A 16,481-nucleotide genomic window follows, 5' to 3' on the forward strand; every position below is an offset into this window, starting at 1 on the left:
CTTATAAAGGGAGAAATACGAGAAGGTAGCACAATTACACTGTTCTCATTTTTATTATTATTTTATAATTGGTGGCAGATGAAGGGTAAAACACTCACGTCCAGACAAAAACTCCTTTTAGCACTGCGGTGGCAATGCAAAAGGAGGTGCTGGAAGCCAGTCAGCATGGACACACACAGCGCTTTCCTCTTGGCAAGCAGTTCCTTTTCTCTTTTCTGTTTTGCTCAGGACTGGAGCCTTTTTCCCGTTTCCCTTGATTTAGATCACACAGCACATACCTGCTATCATCTCTCACATACCCCCAGTCTCCCAGGATATATTAGCTTGGAGGCTTCAACATCCCAAACAGATAATGTGCTTAAAAAAAATTAAACGAGTTAAATGAGTCTGTTCCTTCTACCTCTGCTTCCAGCCCTATAAAGGCACTCACAGGGCACATCCTCAGCTTGGAGAGGAAGGCCAAGTGACTGGCTCTAACGTAGCTGCGTGCGCGCCCCGGTATTTGCGGTAAGACAAATCTCTCCCGGTCACCTCATTCTGCAGCTAAGCTGCACAGGCCTGTTTCCACAGCCTTGGGATTTAGGGGTGGGCCAGTTTTCATCGCAGCCTAAGACCCCTGTGTTCTCCAAATGCTCTGAAAGCACCAGAATTAAGTAAATGCCGAAACACAGCAGCCACTCGGAGCAATGAATTCATCACCTGCGAACACAGCTGCTGCCTCCCATTCAAACCTGCTGCAAAGACTCAGCGCTTACAATTACAGTGACAATTATTAGGCCAGCAAAGGAAGCCGTTGCCATCCATTCCCAATTGGAAACGTATTTAGCTAAGGTTCAATGCACAGCATTAAAATGGTATTTGGTGCTTATGAGGCCTAATTGTTAGCTTGTAAACATTCAGAGCTTCCATTTATCACATTACCATTGTGTAGAGACCTGGGCCTTGGGAATTAAAGAGAGCATCCTAAGTACCATCTATTCAGAAATCAATTCCTTGCCTGAGTCTCTGGGTTTCCTCATTTTAGCTTTTTCACATTTCATCAGCCTTTTAAAACTACGAGTCAAATAGATCGGAAAAAATTCACTATAATAATATTGCATTTAGTGCCAAAGTGTCCTAATGTACTTTGCAAACTATATTTTGTGTGCGATTATACAGACATGCACCCGCTGCCTCTGAACAAGCTCGCCTCTTCACAATTTTTCAAACAACATTAAACACAACATTAAAAATAAATCTATAACAGACCAACCGATACTACTCAAATATGTATGAAGGCAAGTCCTCTCCCTAATGACACAAGGCCAGGTTGCAGCCACTGTCTGCAGAATTTTCTGACTGCCCAAACAAGAAGAGGAAAATGTCTCTCTCTCTCTCTAGCTTTTACGGTAATCGTAATTCCCTTGGTTCGCAACTAAACTCTGACACCAGGCATTCGTTTCAGGCCAGGCCAATGGCTCAAAACAGGACTTCACAGCTTAGTGGGAGTACTGGAGAAGTACCATTTTATCATGGCACTTATTGGAGTTTCACTGTAACTTCTTCAAAAGAACAATGATAAGAATCTAATTATTTTATCATGAAGCAATTGCAAAGCACATAAATCTTGCTAAAAGAGGAGGCACAGCAAAAGGCAAAGGTGGCTTGTGTTTTTCATACTCTGACGGAGCAGAAAGAGAGCCTCACTTAACTACTGTAAATCAAGGATGCCACCAAATCCCACAAAACTCAGTGTATGACCTGAGATCTCATCAGGTGATAAAGGGATGCTATTAATACCGTAAACTAGCTTTTCTCTGAGTCAAGAGCTGGCTGCTTCTCTAAAGGTAATAAGTGTTATTTATCTCTGGTTTTGACTATGAGAGAAAAAATTGCAAAGCCTTCACGCCAGCTACAAGGCTGACTGAGTCTGCATCTCACCGTGGGGTAGGTGCTAACCACGATGCCCAGTTCTGGTACCCCAGTTGCCCAGATCAGTGCATTGGCTGGAGCATCAAACACTGCTGGTGCTGGGGTGGGACCTCTGCTGAGTCCTGGAGGTCACTGGGAAACCATTCAAGGTCCTCCACGTGCTCAGTCCATCTGGCTCCAACCTTCCACCCTTTACAGCGTGTGAGCTTTGGCAGAGTTTGGTTCTTCACAAAACAGCATCCCTATGCTACAGGTCAAAGCTCCCCTTACCGCCCATCTTAAGATCTAGCTCCACGAGAACCTTTGCCCTCCAGGCAGCTGTGAGCCACTTCTTGAGCAGTCCATGAGAAGGTTTTGAATTTCTGGGCTTGGCTGCAGTGATGTGTAAGTATTTCATTCTGTATGGGAGCAGGTAACCTTCGAAACTAATTGGGCACACAAAGGACCTCAGCCAAAGAGCCTCATCTGGGCTAAATAATGCATAGAAGGTTTGACTTTGCCTCAGAGGGAAATTGAATTAACGTGCAGTGATACCATCTCAATGAGCTAATCAAGATAATTGCCGTACTCATGATTTAAACAAATACATTAATAAGAATACCCGGATTATGAAGTATGCAACAGCAACTGCTAAGAAACTTTGTAAAGGCTGGTAGAAATTTTTTTTAGGTCAAGTGAAAAAGCAGCAATAACAAAGAAGCAAGGAGTCACGCAGCATCCTTTGTCTCTGACTTGAGGAGCTGAACAACAAGAAGCTGTTCCCCTGGCAGAGTTTTCCAGATCAACTTTTGCTGCTGATTATCACTGTCACAGGTCCAATGGGAAGGCAAGTCTTTAAGCCAGTTACTGGACAAGCTGAGCTGCATTGCATTAATTGACAGCAAATGTCAAGCCCTCTGCAGAGGCAGAGAAGGTCTATATAATGCTAAAACCCTCAAAGAAGTCCTAGATAGGCCTTTAGGGCACAGGCTAATTACTGCATGGAGCTAACTTTCACTCTCAAAGGAAAGCGACACTGCACACCATTATATATGGAACCTTACTCAGCACTAAACCCAATAAAGCAGGATTGTTACAGCAGGCTTTAGTGTAGGATGTGTCAAAGGAAGAGCTGTACGTGCTGTGAGCAAGTCTGCCACCACCTGAAGACAGCAGCTGTCTCCTTCCTCTGCAGAAATGAAGGGACAAAGTGCCAGCCCAGCCTGAATCCTTGGAGGACCTGGACTCCCTGGTGTGCCCTGGAGATAGATCTCCAGTACTGAGTCAACACATCCCACTTCCTCTCCTCTCCTCTCCTCTCCTCTCCTCTCCTCTCCTCTCCTCTCCTCTCCTCTCCTCTCCTCTCCTCTCCTCTCCTCTCCTCTCCTCTCCTCTCCTCTCCTCTCGTCACACCAATGTGGCCAACGTATATCACAGCTCTTTGCAGCCTTGTGATAAAGGCTGAGAAATGCCCTGATGAGAGTAACAGCTGAAGGAGAACCAGAGAAGCTGGACATGCACACACGTAGTGTTGCCACTCTTGAAACACCATGGCTCTTTCATGTTGGGTGTCTGGTTTATGGTCCTCTATAGACAGTCACGTAAAGGTAAACCTTCTAAGGATGTTCTTCATGGGGCCACTAGTGCAGTGTAAACTTGCCAGTTGAATTTACATTTACTCTTACCTTTTTAAACAGCGGTGTCCAGCCTGCCCAGGCCCATAAACATCTATTATGTCCTGTGAGAAACATGAAGCTTTTCCTCAGAGTCAGATTTGATGTCTTTATTTCCTTGGCCATAAGCAACACAGAAATAGGAGCTTTGCCTTTCCCCTCAGCCAGGACTGAAAACTTCTCAGAGCACCTTCCAGCTGCTTACAATCACAGGATTTCTCTAAATCACTAAAACTTCCCCAATGTAAATTTACAGATGTTCTGATACAGAAACCAACAACCTGAAAGTATTGAATGCTGATTTGGTTTACACCATCTTCTTTGGCTTCTGGGATATCAAAGAACTTAGATTTCATCCTGACATGCCTGCACTCATCCCTGCAGTTTGTGTTTGACACATGCAAATCTTCTGTCTGGTGAGAATATATTTTAAGAAAGGCATTCAGAGTCATGATCTAAGATACCATGAAATGGAGAATATACTGTTTCTCATGGTTGGTTGCTCTAGTGGTCAGGTAATCTCAGCCTAAAAAATCACGCCTTCCTGTCAACTTGAATGTCTCTAGCTTTACTTTCCAGCACCTTACCCTTCTCAAGCCTTTCTCTGATAGATTAAGAGTCCCTCTGTAGGTGACAGTTTTGTGCTGACATGTTGTGATCTAGACTGTTGCTAGTCCTTTTCATGTTCAGATAAATAGATGAAGCCTTCTTAGTACTCCAGCACTTTCTCCCCATGAATGCATTTTTGTAGTGTTTTTCTGTTCAGCCTTCAAGTTTCACTGTCCTTCATAAAGTGCAAACGTCAGGACTGACAGTGTTAGTCTCATCAATGCTGTACAGGGATAAAATCAGCTTTGCGCTTCCCACTATAAGTACGGTGGGATGAGTAAATGTATTGATTTTGTTTGTCCATCCAAGCAACAAGTTAGACAGATTTGCCATGGAATTTTGCTGAGAATCACACTGAATGACTTGATGCTTCGCTCACTGCAACCTCTGAGAGTCAATGCTCAGCCCAGTTCTCTAGATGTGGCCTGTTACATCTGTACCCTGGCATTATACTGTGTAAGAATGTATTTTGTTTAAACAAAGCCTACTTTATCAAGCAATCTAATTATCTCACCTTTATTTACTAATCTTCTCATTTTATCAGTCTGATTTTATATCTTTTCCGAGATTACACATGTAAAAGCCGGGTAGAATAAATCCCTGCCAATTCATCTGAAACAACGCCACTGGATGATTCCCTACTGCTGATTACCTGCTTAGAGCTATCACAGAGCAAGTTCTTGAGCCATTTGATATGTGCTTTTCACAGCTGAGAAGCAAAGTAGACTGATCTGCTTTCCAAGTCCCTAGTGAACAGGTTAGGATAGGATAGGATAGGATAGGATAGGATAGGATAGGATAGGATAGGATAGGATAGGATAGGATAGAAGAGTGACAGTCTCCGATTCAAGCAAGGAAGACTTAGACCGAGCCTATAAAAAAGCTTCCTTAAAACAACAATAAGATAGGTCAATATGCTGTTATTGCTAGCCATATTTATGAATAACTTAGATGACTTGGATAGGATCCATTTGACCACATTGTAGCCACCTGCAACATAAAGATCTGTATCTGAGCTAATCATTCTGGACTACCTTTACAGAGAGAAGCTTTCAGAATGTAACTTGTCTTATCTCATCCTAAAGCAGGTACCTGGCACAACTCATAAGCAACTCACCTTAAAAGTGCCTGTTTCTCTCCGTTGCTTATAAAGGGAGGCTGAGCTAACTAATTTAGATACAGACTTTTACCCTGTAAGTTGTATAAAGTTGCATCAGAATCTATCAGGAACAGTTAAATAGAGATAACTGATCATAGGTTTGGATGAGCTATTGCTGAAGACACATTCCCAACCCTATTTTCAGTGATGCTGTGCTATCACATAGTGCTGACTTGCTCTGGTTGAGATTTCCATAGTCTAACCACTGGAGAATACTGTCTTCCATTTAGCTCTAAAAAGCTTTCTTACGACTGTTCTGAAGTGCATAAAAGGACCAGAATGATGACTTTCACAAATGCTCTGTTTTGTTGGATAGCAAGAAATAATGGATCATGTACATCCGCAGAGTAAGTTGGATTTTAGCTTCTGTCTCATTTTATCTCCTTTATATTTCCAGTCACACTTTTAAATAAAAGAATATGTTTGAGGTATAAATCTGACCATTATTAGCTGTAATGTTTAGTTTGCTTCACTGTCCGTGGCTACATCTGTTTTCAAGCACGGGAACTAGTGGTTCTTTGCTAAAATACCTCCTCGATTTAGCACAAGGGTCCTGACAATATTGCAGGCTTCCACTCCTATAGGGTAAAACACCCTGTCTTTCCTCCCGAAAGCCTCCTCCAAGCAAATTCAGTGTGAGAGATGGAAGGGTATTAACTTTGACTCACTGAGGAATATTGCTACAGTAATTGCAAGCAGAACGTTGATGGAATGCAAATAACCTTTCAAAAGATTCATCACAGAGTTTCCATCAGTTCTTTTGGAAACGGGAGCAGTAATAGTATAAAGCAAAGAAATTTGAAACTGGGCCTGGAACATTTTAAAGAAAGAACCAAAGCAACTGCAAGCTAACACGTGAATAAGTGGATTTAGCCAGCTCTCCTTCCCTGCGTCTCTTTGTTTTTACAGTTTTTTTCTTTGTAATCTTGGGAACTGTGTATTCTAGTCAAATTGGGGTCTGACAATGGGTCTGTTATTGGGGTAGCTGAATGCTTCCACGTAACCATTCAAACCGTATGGGAAATTATGCACTAAAAGAAGCATTTCAAAGAGGCTAGACTCAAAAGTGAAACTAATGAAGAGGGAGGGGAAAGGGTTCTCCACAGCAGGATAAATTTGCAGACCATCCTTCTAGATGCCCTTCCTTGAGTTATCTGTCTTTTTCCTGTTGTCAGGAGTCAGACGTGTGTTGTCTTCACGGTATTTATAAGCAGGGAATTGCTAACGGTGATACAAAAAAGAAGTACAAATCTTCAAGTCACTGCCATCTCTCTTTTTTTGCAATGCATCCTGTCTTCCCTCTGCTCAAAAAGACTTTGGGGCTGGTCTTGAACAGTTCTGGGACTATTTTTAAAGCTTAGTGAGGCCAATTACAACAATAGAAACTGAGCAGTCCATTAATTACAGAATCGTTTTCTGAGTAAGCTGTCATTAGTCATTGCCAGTTGTCATTCTACATCAGCCATTTCAAACAAGCTCAGAAAAGACGCTGCAGCACTGGAAGTAGGTGAAAAGCTGCGAAAAAGAGGATCTGGTGGAACTTTCACATTTCCAAGGCTTTCAAGGCCAAGCAAAAATCTCTGACAGGCAGCCTAAATCACCCATCCTGACTACAGTTAAGGAGAACCAGGTGTCCAAATTACTTAGGTGATTTAGAAAAACTCAGCAGAAACTCTGTCTGACTCTTGACTTAGTAGAGGGAGCTTATTCAAACTCTAATGCACTTATATCTAGTATGAAGTGTTTGTGTGAGATCTAATATTCTCTGTTCAGGTCATTTTATTTGGACAATAATTCTGTCCATGGAATTAAGTTCTATCAACCTCGCATGGTTCAGAGAACACAGAATGAAGTCAGCAGCATAATATTCATAATATACTTACTCATAAAATGTTGTCCAACCATTTTCATTGCTTTTGGTGGCAAGGAGACCAGAGTTGCCGTGGTACGTCATCATGGCCACTTCATGCCCCTGTGTTGTTACACTCTTGAGTGCACTGTTGGTACCAATGGTCACCCAGTAGACTTGTCCATCGGGCACTACCAGCCAGAGGGGCATCCCTGTGGAATCTCTTCGGATATTCACTAAGTTGCCATTATTGTCAGTGATCAGGGTTATATCTCCATCTCCAGAATAAGTAAAATTGTAAAGATAATCTCCAGTGGTAAGGCTCTGAGTATAAAGGTGCTTACCACTGGTGTCAAACAAGTAGAGTTCCTGGTCTATGGGTGAGGATAACTCATAGAGGTTTTGTGTGTTGAGGAATGGTTTGTTTTTCCGAATAAAGCGGATTCGGATATTTCCAAGATCAGCGACATACAGCTCCCCATCTGCACACACCGCAAGGGAGGATGGCGCATTGAGTTTGGCGTCCTTGGCATAGCCATCGTCCCCTGAGAAGCAGTCACAGTTAGCATCGTTCTTGCAGTCACAGCTGCTTGGCGCACCGGCAACGAGAGAAATCTCTCCATTGGTGGTGACCTGCCTGATGCGGTTGATCTTCTTCTCATCGGTCTCAGCAATATACAGGACCCCATTATGTGAGACAGCCAGGGCGGCAGCAGACTCCAGGGTGGCGTGGATTGCCACCTTGCTAAGGAGAAAGTGATCCATGCCGGGCACCTGGCAATGCATGGGCCTCCCGGCCACGATGCGCACTTGGTGGTTCTCAGATATCTGTAACACAACGTTATTGTCGAGGACGTAGAGCGAATTATCCATCGGATTGACTGCCAGATCCGTGGGCCATTCTAGACGAACCTTAACGGTAAAAGAACACAAGGAAATTATTATAGCAGGGACTTTTTTCACTGCGTGGTTGCTATAAATCAATCACAGTGAGGATGTTTCAACATGGATTAAAGGGAGAAAGGGTAAAAGAAACACAGCTAATTCTTGCTGCTTGGCATGGTGGCCATAGAGGACACAACCTTGGTGTGAGTGACAGGCCTTAGCTGCCGATCACATGAAGTAGACACACAGGGACACCCACACTCTGCATTGCGGCAGTGTTGGGAGCAGGGCTATGGGCAGAGGTAGACCCTCCTCAGCTCTTGCTCCGCATCATGGCTTCTCTCTGCCTCTCCACCTCCGTGTGAGGTGTCCGGGTCTGTGGGAAGGGGCACCAGTGACCAGGGAATACAGGAGTAAACAAGATCCAAAGATTCAAGTACGATTTCCCCTCTCCAAACCATCCTATGGTCTTTGAATTGATGGAGCTAGTCCTGATGATAGCAGAGACCCAGGACTGGGAATTTCGTTGTGTGAAGTGCTGTGAAATCAGTCAGACAAGACAATGGTCCTTTTACTAAAGGATTTTCCAGACAAGTGGCCCAGCTCCTCTGGGTAAATGACAAGGAGGGATAGACACAAAACTGGCAGCTGTGTCAGCATGTGTGTGTGTCCAAGTCATAACCACCCATTTTGTGCTTGATGCTGCAAAATGCAAAATAGCAACTGGCCAGAAATTCAGGCAATTTCACTTCCTGGAATACAATACTTGTGTCTTCAAAGCAGTTTTCACATTTTTTTGAGCGTAATGGAAGAATGGGTTCAAGTAATAGTGACACATCACAGTTCTACACTGATAGCCTGTATAGACAAATAAACTGAAAAAATGAGTGATAACATCACAAGTGAGTGAGCACTAAAGGTCTCTATTTCTAGCTCTGCTTCTGCAAGACACTGTCTTTCAAGTGACTCTACTCTTTTAGTTGTCAAACCTAAAAAATCTCTACAAACAGAATTCATGGTATTTTTTTTTTTTTTAAGAACTGTAAGGTGTGCATTTTTTTTTATTATTTTATTTTAAGTCAGCTTTATATACAAAAAAAGTCAATGTTGTGCTGATGAGAACTAACCAATGCTTAAATGTTTTCCTAATGGTGCATCTCCCCCATAGTAGAGGTGTGAAGTTGTGGCTGCCCCCTCCCTGACAGTGTTCAAGGCCAAGTTGGACGGGGCTTTGAGCACCCTGGGCTGGTGGAAGGTGTCCCTGCCCATGGCAGGGGGTTTGGAACTGGGTGATCTATCAGCTCACTTCCAACCCAAACCAGTTGGTGATTTTATGAACTGTGAAGAATGCTCATGGTCACCTCCAGCCAGGCTTTTAAACAGACTTTCAACTAGAAAAGAAATACTTGGAAAGAATAGCTATTCTGGTTGTACACTCCCTTGCAGTCAGCCAGGCAACTCTAAGTTAGAGGACATGGCCTTGATACCTAGGGGTTAACTGAGAAGCGGGCCACTTTGTGCCATTCTCCCTGCACCCGTGTTTTTAATTCTGTGTAACCAACAGTGTGACATGCTGTGACTGAAAACTCTGCGGGCTGGGCGCACTCAAGGCTGTGCAATTCCAAGATCTCCCTGTTTCTTTGCTGCAAACCTGCCTCTCCCACTATCCACCTCAGTTGCTGCTGCTTCTCATTTGTCGTAGGTGACTGAGTTCGGGGGGTATTTTGCATCTATAAGGTCGCAACCTAATTGGAAGGAGGAAAAGTAAATGCCAGCAGGCTCAAGTCCAGCAAATCATCTGTGGTGTTATTTAAAACTAAGAACAAGAAGACCAGATAATATCTAGAGGCCCATAGAAGATGCATATTTTTAAAGCCTGTAGTTGAAACTCTCTGCCACAGCCATGCTTTACTTTTGATGCTTCTATTCATGTTTAAATCTCTTTTCATCTTATTTTTTATTTTATTTTTAAAGAGCATTAGATGCAAAATATTTAGTTCACTGTGCCTTCTAATGGTTGGGCTTGTGAAGCTCATTTTCATGGCTAAGCAGCATGCTGAGCTCTGCCTAGTCTGGTTCTCTGTTTGCAAAATTTCCTTCCTTTTCTCAGCTCCTGGCCTATTTTAACCCTTCCTGTAGTAAAACATTATAGCCTGTAGTTTTCTCTTTAATAATGCATGCCTCCATCCCTTCCAGTGGTCTTTAAGCTCCACAGCCTTGAGTGAGCATCAAGAGCAGAGTTTATTCTGAACTGACAAGGGAATTTTCATTTTCTTAAAATCCATTCCTTGTCAACATTGGCAGCTAAATATTTCATGTCCTCATGTCCCAGGGAGCCTCAGGGACCTGACAGGAAAGACCCTTCTAACCAATGCAAATGATGAAAAGCTACTTCCCAAGCTGGGTTTTCTTTGCCTGCTTTGGGTTGGTTCCTTTTTTTAAATTAAACTTGTCTTTGGTGCGTCTGTCCAGAACAGTACTGGTTAATCTGTCCATCACAGTATGGGTCAATCTAAAAATACTCCTGTCATTTTATGAAGGGAAAGAAAGAGTCTTCAGCTGATACATTTTAGCTCATCTCAGAAGTGTTTAAATATGACATTGGTATACACACAAGCCACATAACTTGTGAGAAAATGATTTTTAAAGCCTGAATCTACAATGGTCTCTGAAATTCAGATAAAGAAAATATTAAGCCTATAAGATGAGAAACATATGACAAGATGGCCTTTAACCAGCAAAATTTGCTTCTATAGAAGGCAAGAGGGCTTTTAAACTCATAATTTCAGCTTGTTCATAAATGGAGGACAGTGGGAACCAGTTGCAAAGAAGCAAGAATAATCTTTTCAAATTAGAGGGGAAAACCAAGAAGAACAGATTCCATATGGGAGCACGGAAATTATCTAGGTAGTTACAGAAAGGAAACCCCATTGACATCTATTGTGGCTGAATAACAGTGCTTAGCCCTCCAGCTACGACCCATATTTTCAGAGGAGAGGGCAACATTCCTGCAGCCAGGCAAACAAGGGGCACAAAGGTTTCAAAGGACGCTATCTCTAAACTGGCACAGTTTGCCAGGTTGGCCAGTGCCCCACAAAATCGAGTGCTGGGCTGTAACAGATTTCTCTTCTGCGCCATCCAGAAGTAAAGCAATCATCAAACTGAGATTTCTTTTTCTCTCTTTTTTTCTCCTCTCCACCTTTAAGCAGCAGGACTTAAAAGCCCAGCATGATGGTAGCTGCAACCAATTTGCAATCTGATGCAATTCAAGATTCTTGTTTTCCTGCTGTTGCTAATTTTGGCACCACAGCCTCCAATCAGTATTTCCTAGATGTTAATTTGATTCAGGTCTAAAATTGTGCTGGGCCAAATTAGGATGGGGGGAAGCAAAGAAGAAAACCTCATGGTTAGCTAAGTTGTTACAAGAGAGCATGGCATATAGCCCTACTAAAATGAATGCTGCTACCTGTTCTTTTTAGTTTAAAGCACCTAGTTTCCTCAGAAATGAGCCTAATGAAACCTGGCTTCCCAGGAATCCGTGTGCCTCAGCTGATTGGGAGCTTTGAAAGAAGTCTCTTCTGTGGCTGGGACATCTTTAAAATCTCTCTCCCCAGAGACCTCTGAGTAGGTCAGTGAGGTCTTTCCTTCAGTCTTTACAGGACCTTTCTTTTTGACCCAGTCATTTTCACACCACAAAATATGTAGAGATGTAATTCTCCTTGAGCCCTTACCTCTTTGTCAAATCTGGGGAGGCACATAGTCATGCAGACAGGGTGAAGGCATAGGCTTCTATTCTATAGAAACCCAACCAAAACATTGTCTTACCTGAGAAATGTCCATGACAGAGTCACAGCTGAGAGGCCGAGCAGATGTCAAGTCATTGGAACCCAACACAGTTGAGATGATCCCATTCTGATCAATCCGCCTGATCATAGTGCCATCCACAAAGTAAATCAGCCCAAACTTGTCCACGGTGATGCCTGAGAAGGAAAAATCAAGACAGTTAGGAGAGGTTTATATTAGATATTAGGAAAAATTTCTTCACAGAAAGAGTGGTCAGGCATTGGAACAGGCTGCCCAGGGAGATGGCTGAGTCACCATCCCTGGAGGTGCTGAAAAAACATGTAAATGTGGCACTTAGGAATATGGTTTACCAGGAATGGTGGTGTTGGGTGGATGGTTGGACTCTATGATCTTAGAGGTCTTTTCCAACCTATGATCCTATGATTCTATGAAAGTAACAGAGACCTGACCATTGTGAAATAAATAGAAGACAGTGTCTGGTTTGGTGCTCATGAAACAGTAAGACTGCTGGTTTGGTCGGGAGCAATACACTTTATGGCATTCAAAAGGGATGAGATGAGTTTAGACATGTAGGAGTCCTGGTTATCAGGAGCTTTGAACTGGCACCATTCCACGGAAGGCAATTCCAGCTGGCACATGATGCAATTTAGAAATCCTTGCTTGCTTCTGGAAAAGGGCATGGCATTCAGCGAACTGCTGAAAGGAAAAGGTTTTCTAATCACTACGTGCCTTGCATGTTCAGAAATCTGGTGTTATTATTCGTGGTATGAATATTAAGCCATGCACATGAAAATGTTACACTGGTGAACCTTTCAAAAATGGCGATGAAAAAGGCTGCGAAAGATCCATCAGGTCAATCAAATTCCAGATGGATAAATGTGGAAGTGTTTTCCCTACAATAATCCTACTACGCTGTATCTGAACTCTGCTAGGTGGTTCATTTCACAGTCCAAACCTCTTTTGTAGACATTATCCTGTCGGTGGATTTGAGGTCTGCCGACAACAGTTACAGACTGCTGATTCTCTTTTCCTCACCTGCAGATATGTGCCATTTCACTCCCCCCTAAGCATCGTTTCTCAAGTATTTGTTATGTTAGCACAACCTCCTTCAAATCTTCTTTATCCCAAGCTAGCTATCCTCTACATCTTCCATCAGAGGATTTCATGGTGCTTTACACTTACTAATTAGACCTCATAGCAGTCTGTGAGTGTGATCATCCTAATTTTACATATCAGGAAAACAACAGATAAAGCAATTCTCACAAGGTCACACAGAAAGTCCATGACTAAAGCAGGAATAAGAAGCTAAGGGCCCCATTCACCTCTCTTTTATGCTGGTAGAAATTAAAAATAACTCCACAGACACAAACAGAGTCATCCATCTCATCTACCCTACGGTGGCAGAATGCTGCTCAGCATAATATTTGAGTGTCTTGAAGACACTCAAAGGATGTAAAGGAAGAACAAATGAATGTAGAAGCCTGTAACACCCTTTTCTATGCAAGTGACAATTCTGCTTGGAATATATGACTCTATGAGTACTAGGATCTTCCTGTTTGGTTTCTTTCACTGGCAGGGTAGCAATCACTTGGCAAAAAAGCAGACATCTGCACTGTGCATGCAAGCAAGCATCTGGAGCTTTTCCAATCAACAGAGAGAAATAGCTAGTTCTGGGGTGCAATTCATCGCACCCTAACGCAGATATCCGTAAGAGATTACACAAATCCTTCCAGAAACACTTTTTCCTCCCCACTGACTATGAAAGGAGAGTACAGCAAATATCTCCAAAGGAAACATTTACACTGCAGACAGATAAAGTCAGTGAGATGAAGCCTCACTAAAATGTTTTTTTGGCTGTCATCATGGTGACAGAAATGATGGAAAATCTGTTTCGGATAGAAAGCTTTGAGAATGTTTCTGAGAAGCGATCAGATCTTGTGTTTCTCCGAAGCGCTGTTTTGCAGCCAGATCCCCTTGTTTGAAACATTTACCCTCAATCTTCATCCACTGTGAGCTATGCTGTGAAGTACAGATGCAGCAGTTCACAGATCAAAAATTTTCGACTTTCCTGTGGCAGGGACTAATCCCCTGATTGCTTTGGCAATTAAAATCATGGCCTTCAGCCAGCACTGTGACTATTGCATGGGCTGGAAGCCACAGAGGTGGATGATTCATGGAAAAATATATCGTATTTTGTCATACAGAAATCCACAGAAGACAATCTAGCCTGGAAGTAACGGCAGTAAAACCTCAGGACTAAGTCATTCTCTGGGAGAAAGAACAAACTTCTCCACTGAGCTGAGGTAAAGGGAGGGATTCAGGGTTGCAAACTGTTGATTCAAAGTCAATTAGGAGTCAGGGATCTGATGTTTCAGATCACTGAGCTGAATGGGAGCTGTGTGTTTTTGCCAGGAGGTAAAACCAGCATTTTCCTCAGTTCTTCGCAGCATCTCCCTGTCTGAAGGGCATCATTTTGGCCTGGATTGGGTATTTGACCATCAGAGTAGTGAAGTTTCAGAATAGCCTCTAGGGCAGTGAAGAAAAAAATTACTTGCTGCTTTTAAGATGAAGTTAATTAATTTTGGAGGGGATTATATGACAGGATTACTGAGATAATGGATGACAGAACTAAATGACCCAAAAGATTGCTTCTAGTCCTATATTCCAATACCTGTGTTTAATTCACGCCAAGACAGGACTGATCTTTGCGGGACCGTGAAACAAAAACCTTGAAGAGGATCAGCAGGCCCCTGTTGCACATCTGAATCACAGAATCACAGAATGGTAGGGGCTGGAAAGGACCTCTGTGGGTCATCTAGTCCAACCCCCCTGCCAAAGCAGGGTCACCTAGAGCAGGCTGCACAGGACCTTGTCCAGATGGGTCTTGAATATCTCCAGAGAAGGAGACTCCACAACCCCTCTGGGCAGCCTGTTCCAGTGCTCCGTCACCCTCAGAGGGAAGAAGTTCTTCCTCATGTTCAGCTGGAACTTCCTCTTCTTCAATTTGTGCCCATTGCCCCTTGTCCTGTTGCTGGGCACCACTGAAAAGAGTCTGGTCCCATCCTCCTGACACCCACCCTTGAGATATTTATCAGCATTTCTAAGGTCCCCTCTCAGCCTTCTCTTCTTCAGGCCAAGCAAGCCCGGCTCCCTCAGCCCTTCCTCGTAGGAGAGATGCTCCAGTCCCCTCATCATTCTCGTAGCCCTCCGCTGGAATGCTATGTGAATGCTATAGGAGAAGCTGCAGCAGTGGTGGCCGTTTATTCTCGCTATACAACATAAACCCATCAGTTGTGTCCTAGTTCTTTGTCAAAAGCCGCAGAGGGATCCTGCGGTATAGGAATCAAAATCTCATTGGCATCCACGGCTTTTGGGAAGTTGTCTTTACCCGCCATGAGATCTGTCAGCATTATGCCCCGTTCAAGTCCTCCAGGATACTGGCACATGTCACCCGTCACTGGCATCTGCAGGTGAGGGTTACTGCTCCTCTAATTATTTTGCCTGCCGAATGGCAAGTTCTTTAATGTTTGTTGGTGTTTGCTTGACAACCAGGAACACAACTGAGCTCTTTAAGCAGTACGGTAGACACGCTTTTTCAGAAGAGGCATGATAGAAAGTTTAGTTGATCTTAATTGGCTTCTGTCAAACACAAGCGGCTTTTACCCATTCCCAGGTTCACAACGAGTACTTTTGAGAGTGCCTGTCCATTAGTCTGTGTGACAGGCCAAAAGCCAGTGAAGGGTGGCAGGCTGGATAATGTGATTTTAAATGAGGCAGAATTTCCTCTCTGAGCTAGTTCCATATGTATTGGATTGGACTTATCAGCAGTGGATGCTGACAGCCGCTCACGGTGTTCAGTGCCGAGGTCTGATGGCTGGTCTGATTAACCGGTTACAGTAATAATAACCTGTACATACTTTGGCTCTCAAGCCAGCTCTGATCAGTTGATAGAGCACAACTTTATTTTGCATTCCAGCTTAGACAAAGAGCTCGCACACCCGAATAAGTTAAAGCGGGATAGCAAAGTTACCATTTCTCATCCCTCTCCAGGGCAACGGCATGTGCGTGTGTTCTCATCACAGAGCACTTCTCTGCTTATCCCTCTTTCATGGAGGCTAAGCAATCCAATTGCCTTGCATTTCCTAGGATCTTCTGTAGGGTAACAGAGTTTTCAGTCTGTCAAAGTCCTAAATTCCCATCTGCGCATGCCAAAGCCCTAAATTCCCATTTTGCACATGCCCCTCACACAGCAACTGCTCCAATCCCTTCCTGACTTTAGCTGATTGTCTTGGAATCAAATCTAATTACAGAGAGGAGCCCTGCTCTCCCGCAGAAAAGTGTCTTTGGATGGCTGATTTCTGTGGAGAGGGAAAGAAACATCTTGCAGTTTCTTTGCAGCAGATTGCAGAGGTTAGATTGGACCTTTCTGTGTTTCCTTTCTGAAAATGGCACGGTTCCAGTGCTGGGAGATGGCTCCTGCGAATGGGCACAGAAGTGGATAATTCACATGTTACGCATGTAAAGCCAAAGGCCTTGGCTTGCTTTTGCAGAAGGTTCCTCTCATGTTTCCATAGGAACATAAGGGAATTAAAGACTTTCAGCATACAGCTCG

The 16,481-nt window shown here is 43.4% G+C and overlaps 1 protein-coding gene across 17 annotated transcripts in view; it reads right to left on the minus strand.

Annotated features, from left to right (window-relative positions):
- Positions 1 to 16,481, minus strand: part of TENM4 (teneurin transmembrane protein 4) — a 648,250-nt gene that overhangs the window by 38,291 nt on the left and 593,478 nt on the right. For all 17 annotated transcript variants that reach the window (XM_075416263.1, XM_075416294.1, XM_075416284.1 and 14 more), the window contains 2 exons: positions 11,891 to 12,045; positions 7,215 to 8,092 (listed from right to left, as the gene is read on the minus strand). In XM_075416263.1, coding sequence (XP_075272378.1) covers positions 7,215 to 8,092; positions 11,891 to 12,045 — 1,033 coding nt within the window. The remainder of the gene's footprint in view (positions 1 to 7,214; positions 8,093 to 11,890; positions 12,046 to 16,481) is intronic.

The sequence above is a fragment of the Opisthocomus hoazin genome, chromosome 1 (genome assembly GCF_030867145.1).
Source record: "Opisthocomus hoazin isolate bOpiHoa1 chromosome 1, bOpiHoa1.hap1, whole genome shotgun sequence".
Taxonomy (NCBI): Eukaryota; Metazoa; Chordata; class Aves; order Opisthocomiformes; family Opisthocomidae; genus Opisthocomus; species Opisthocomus hoazin.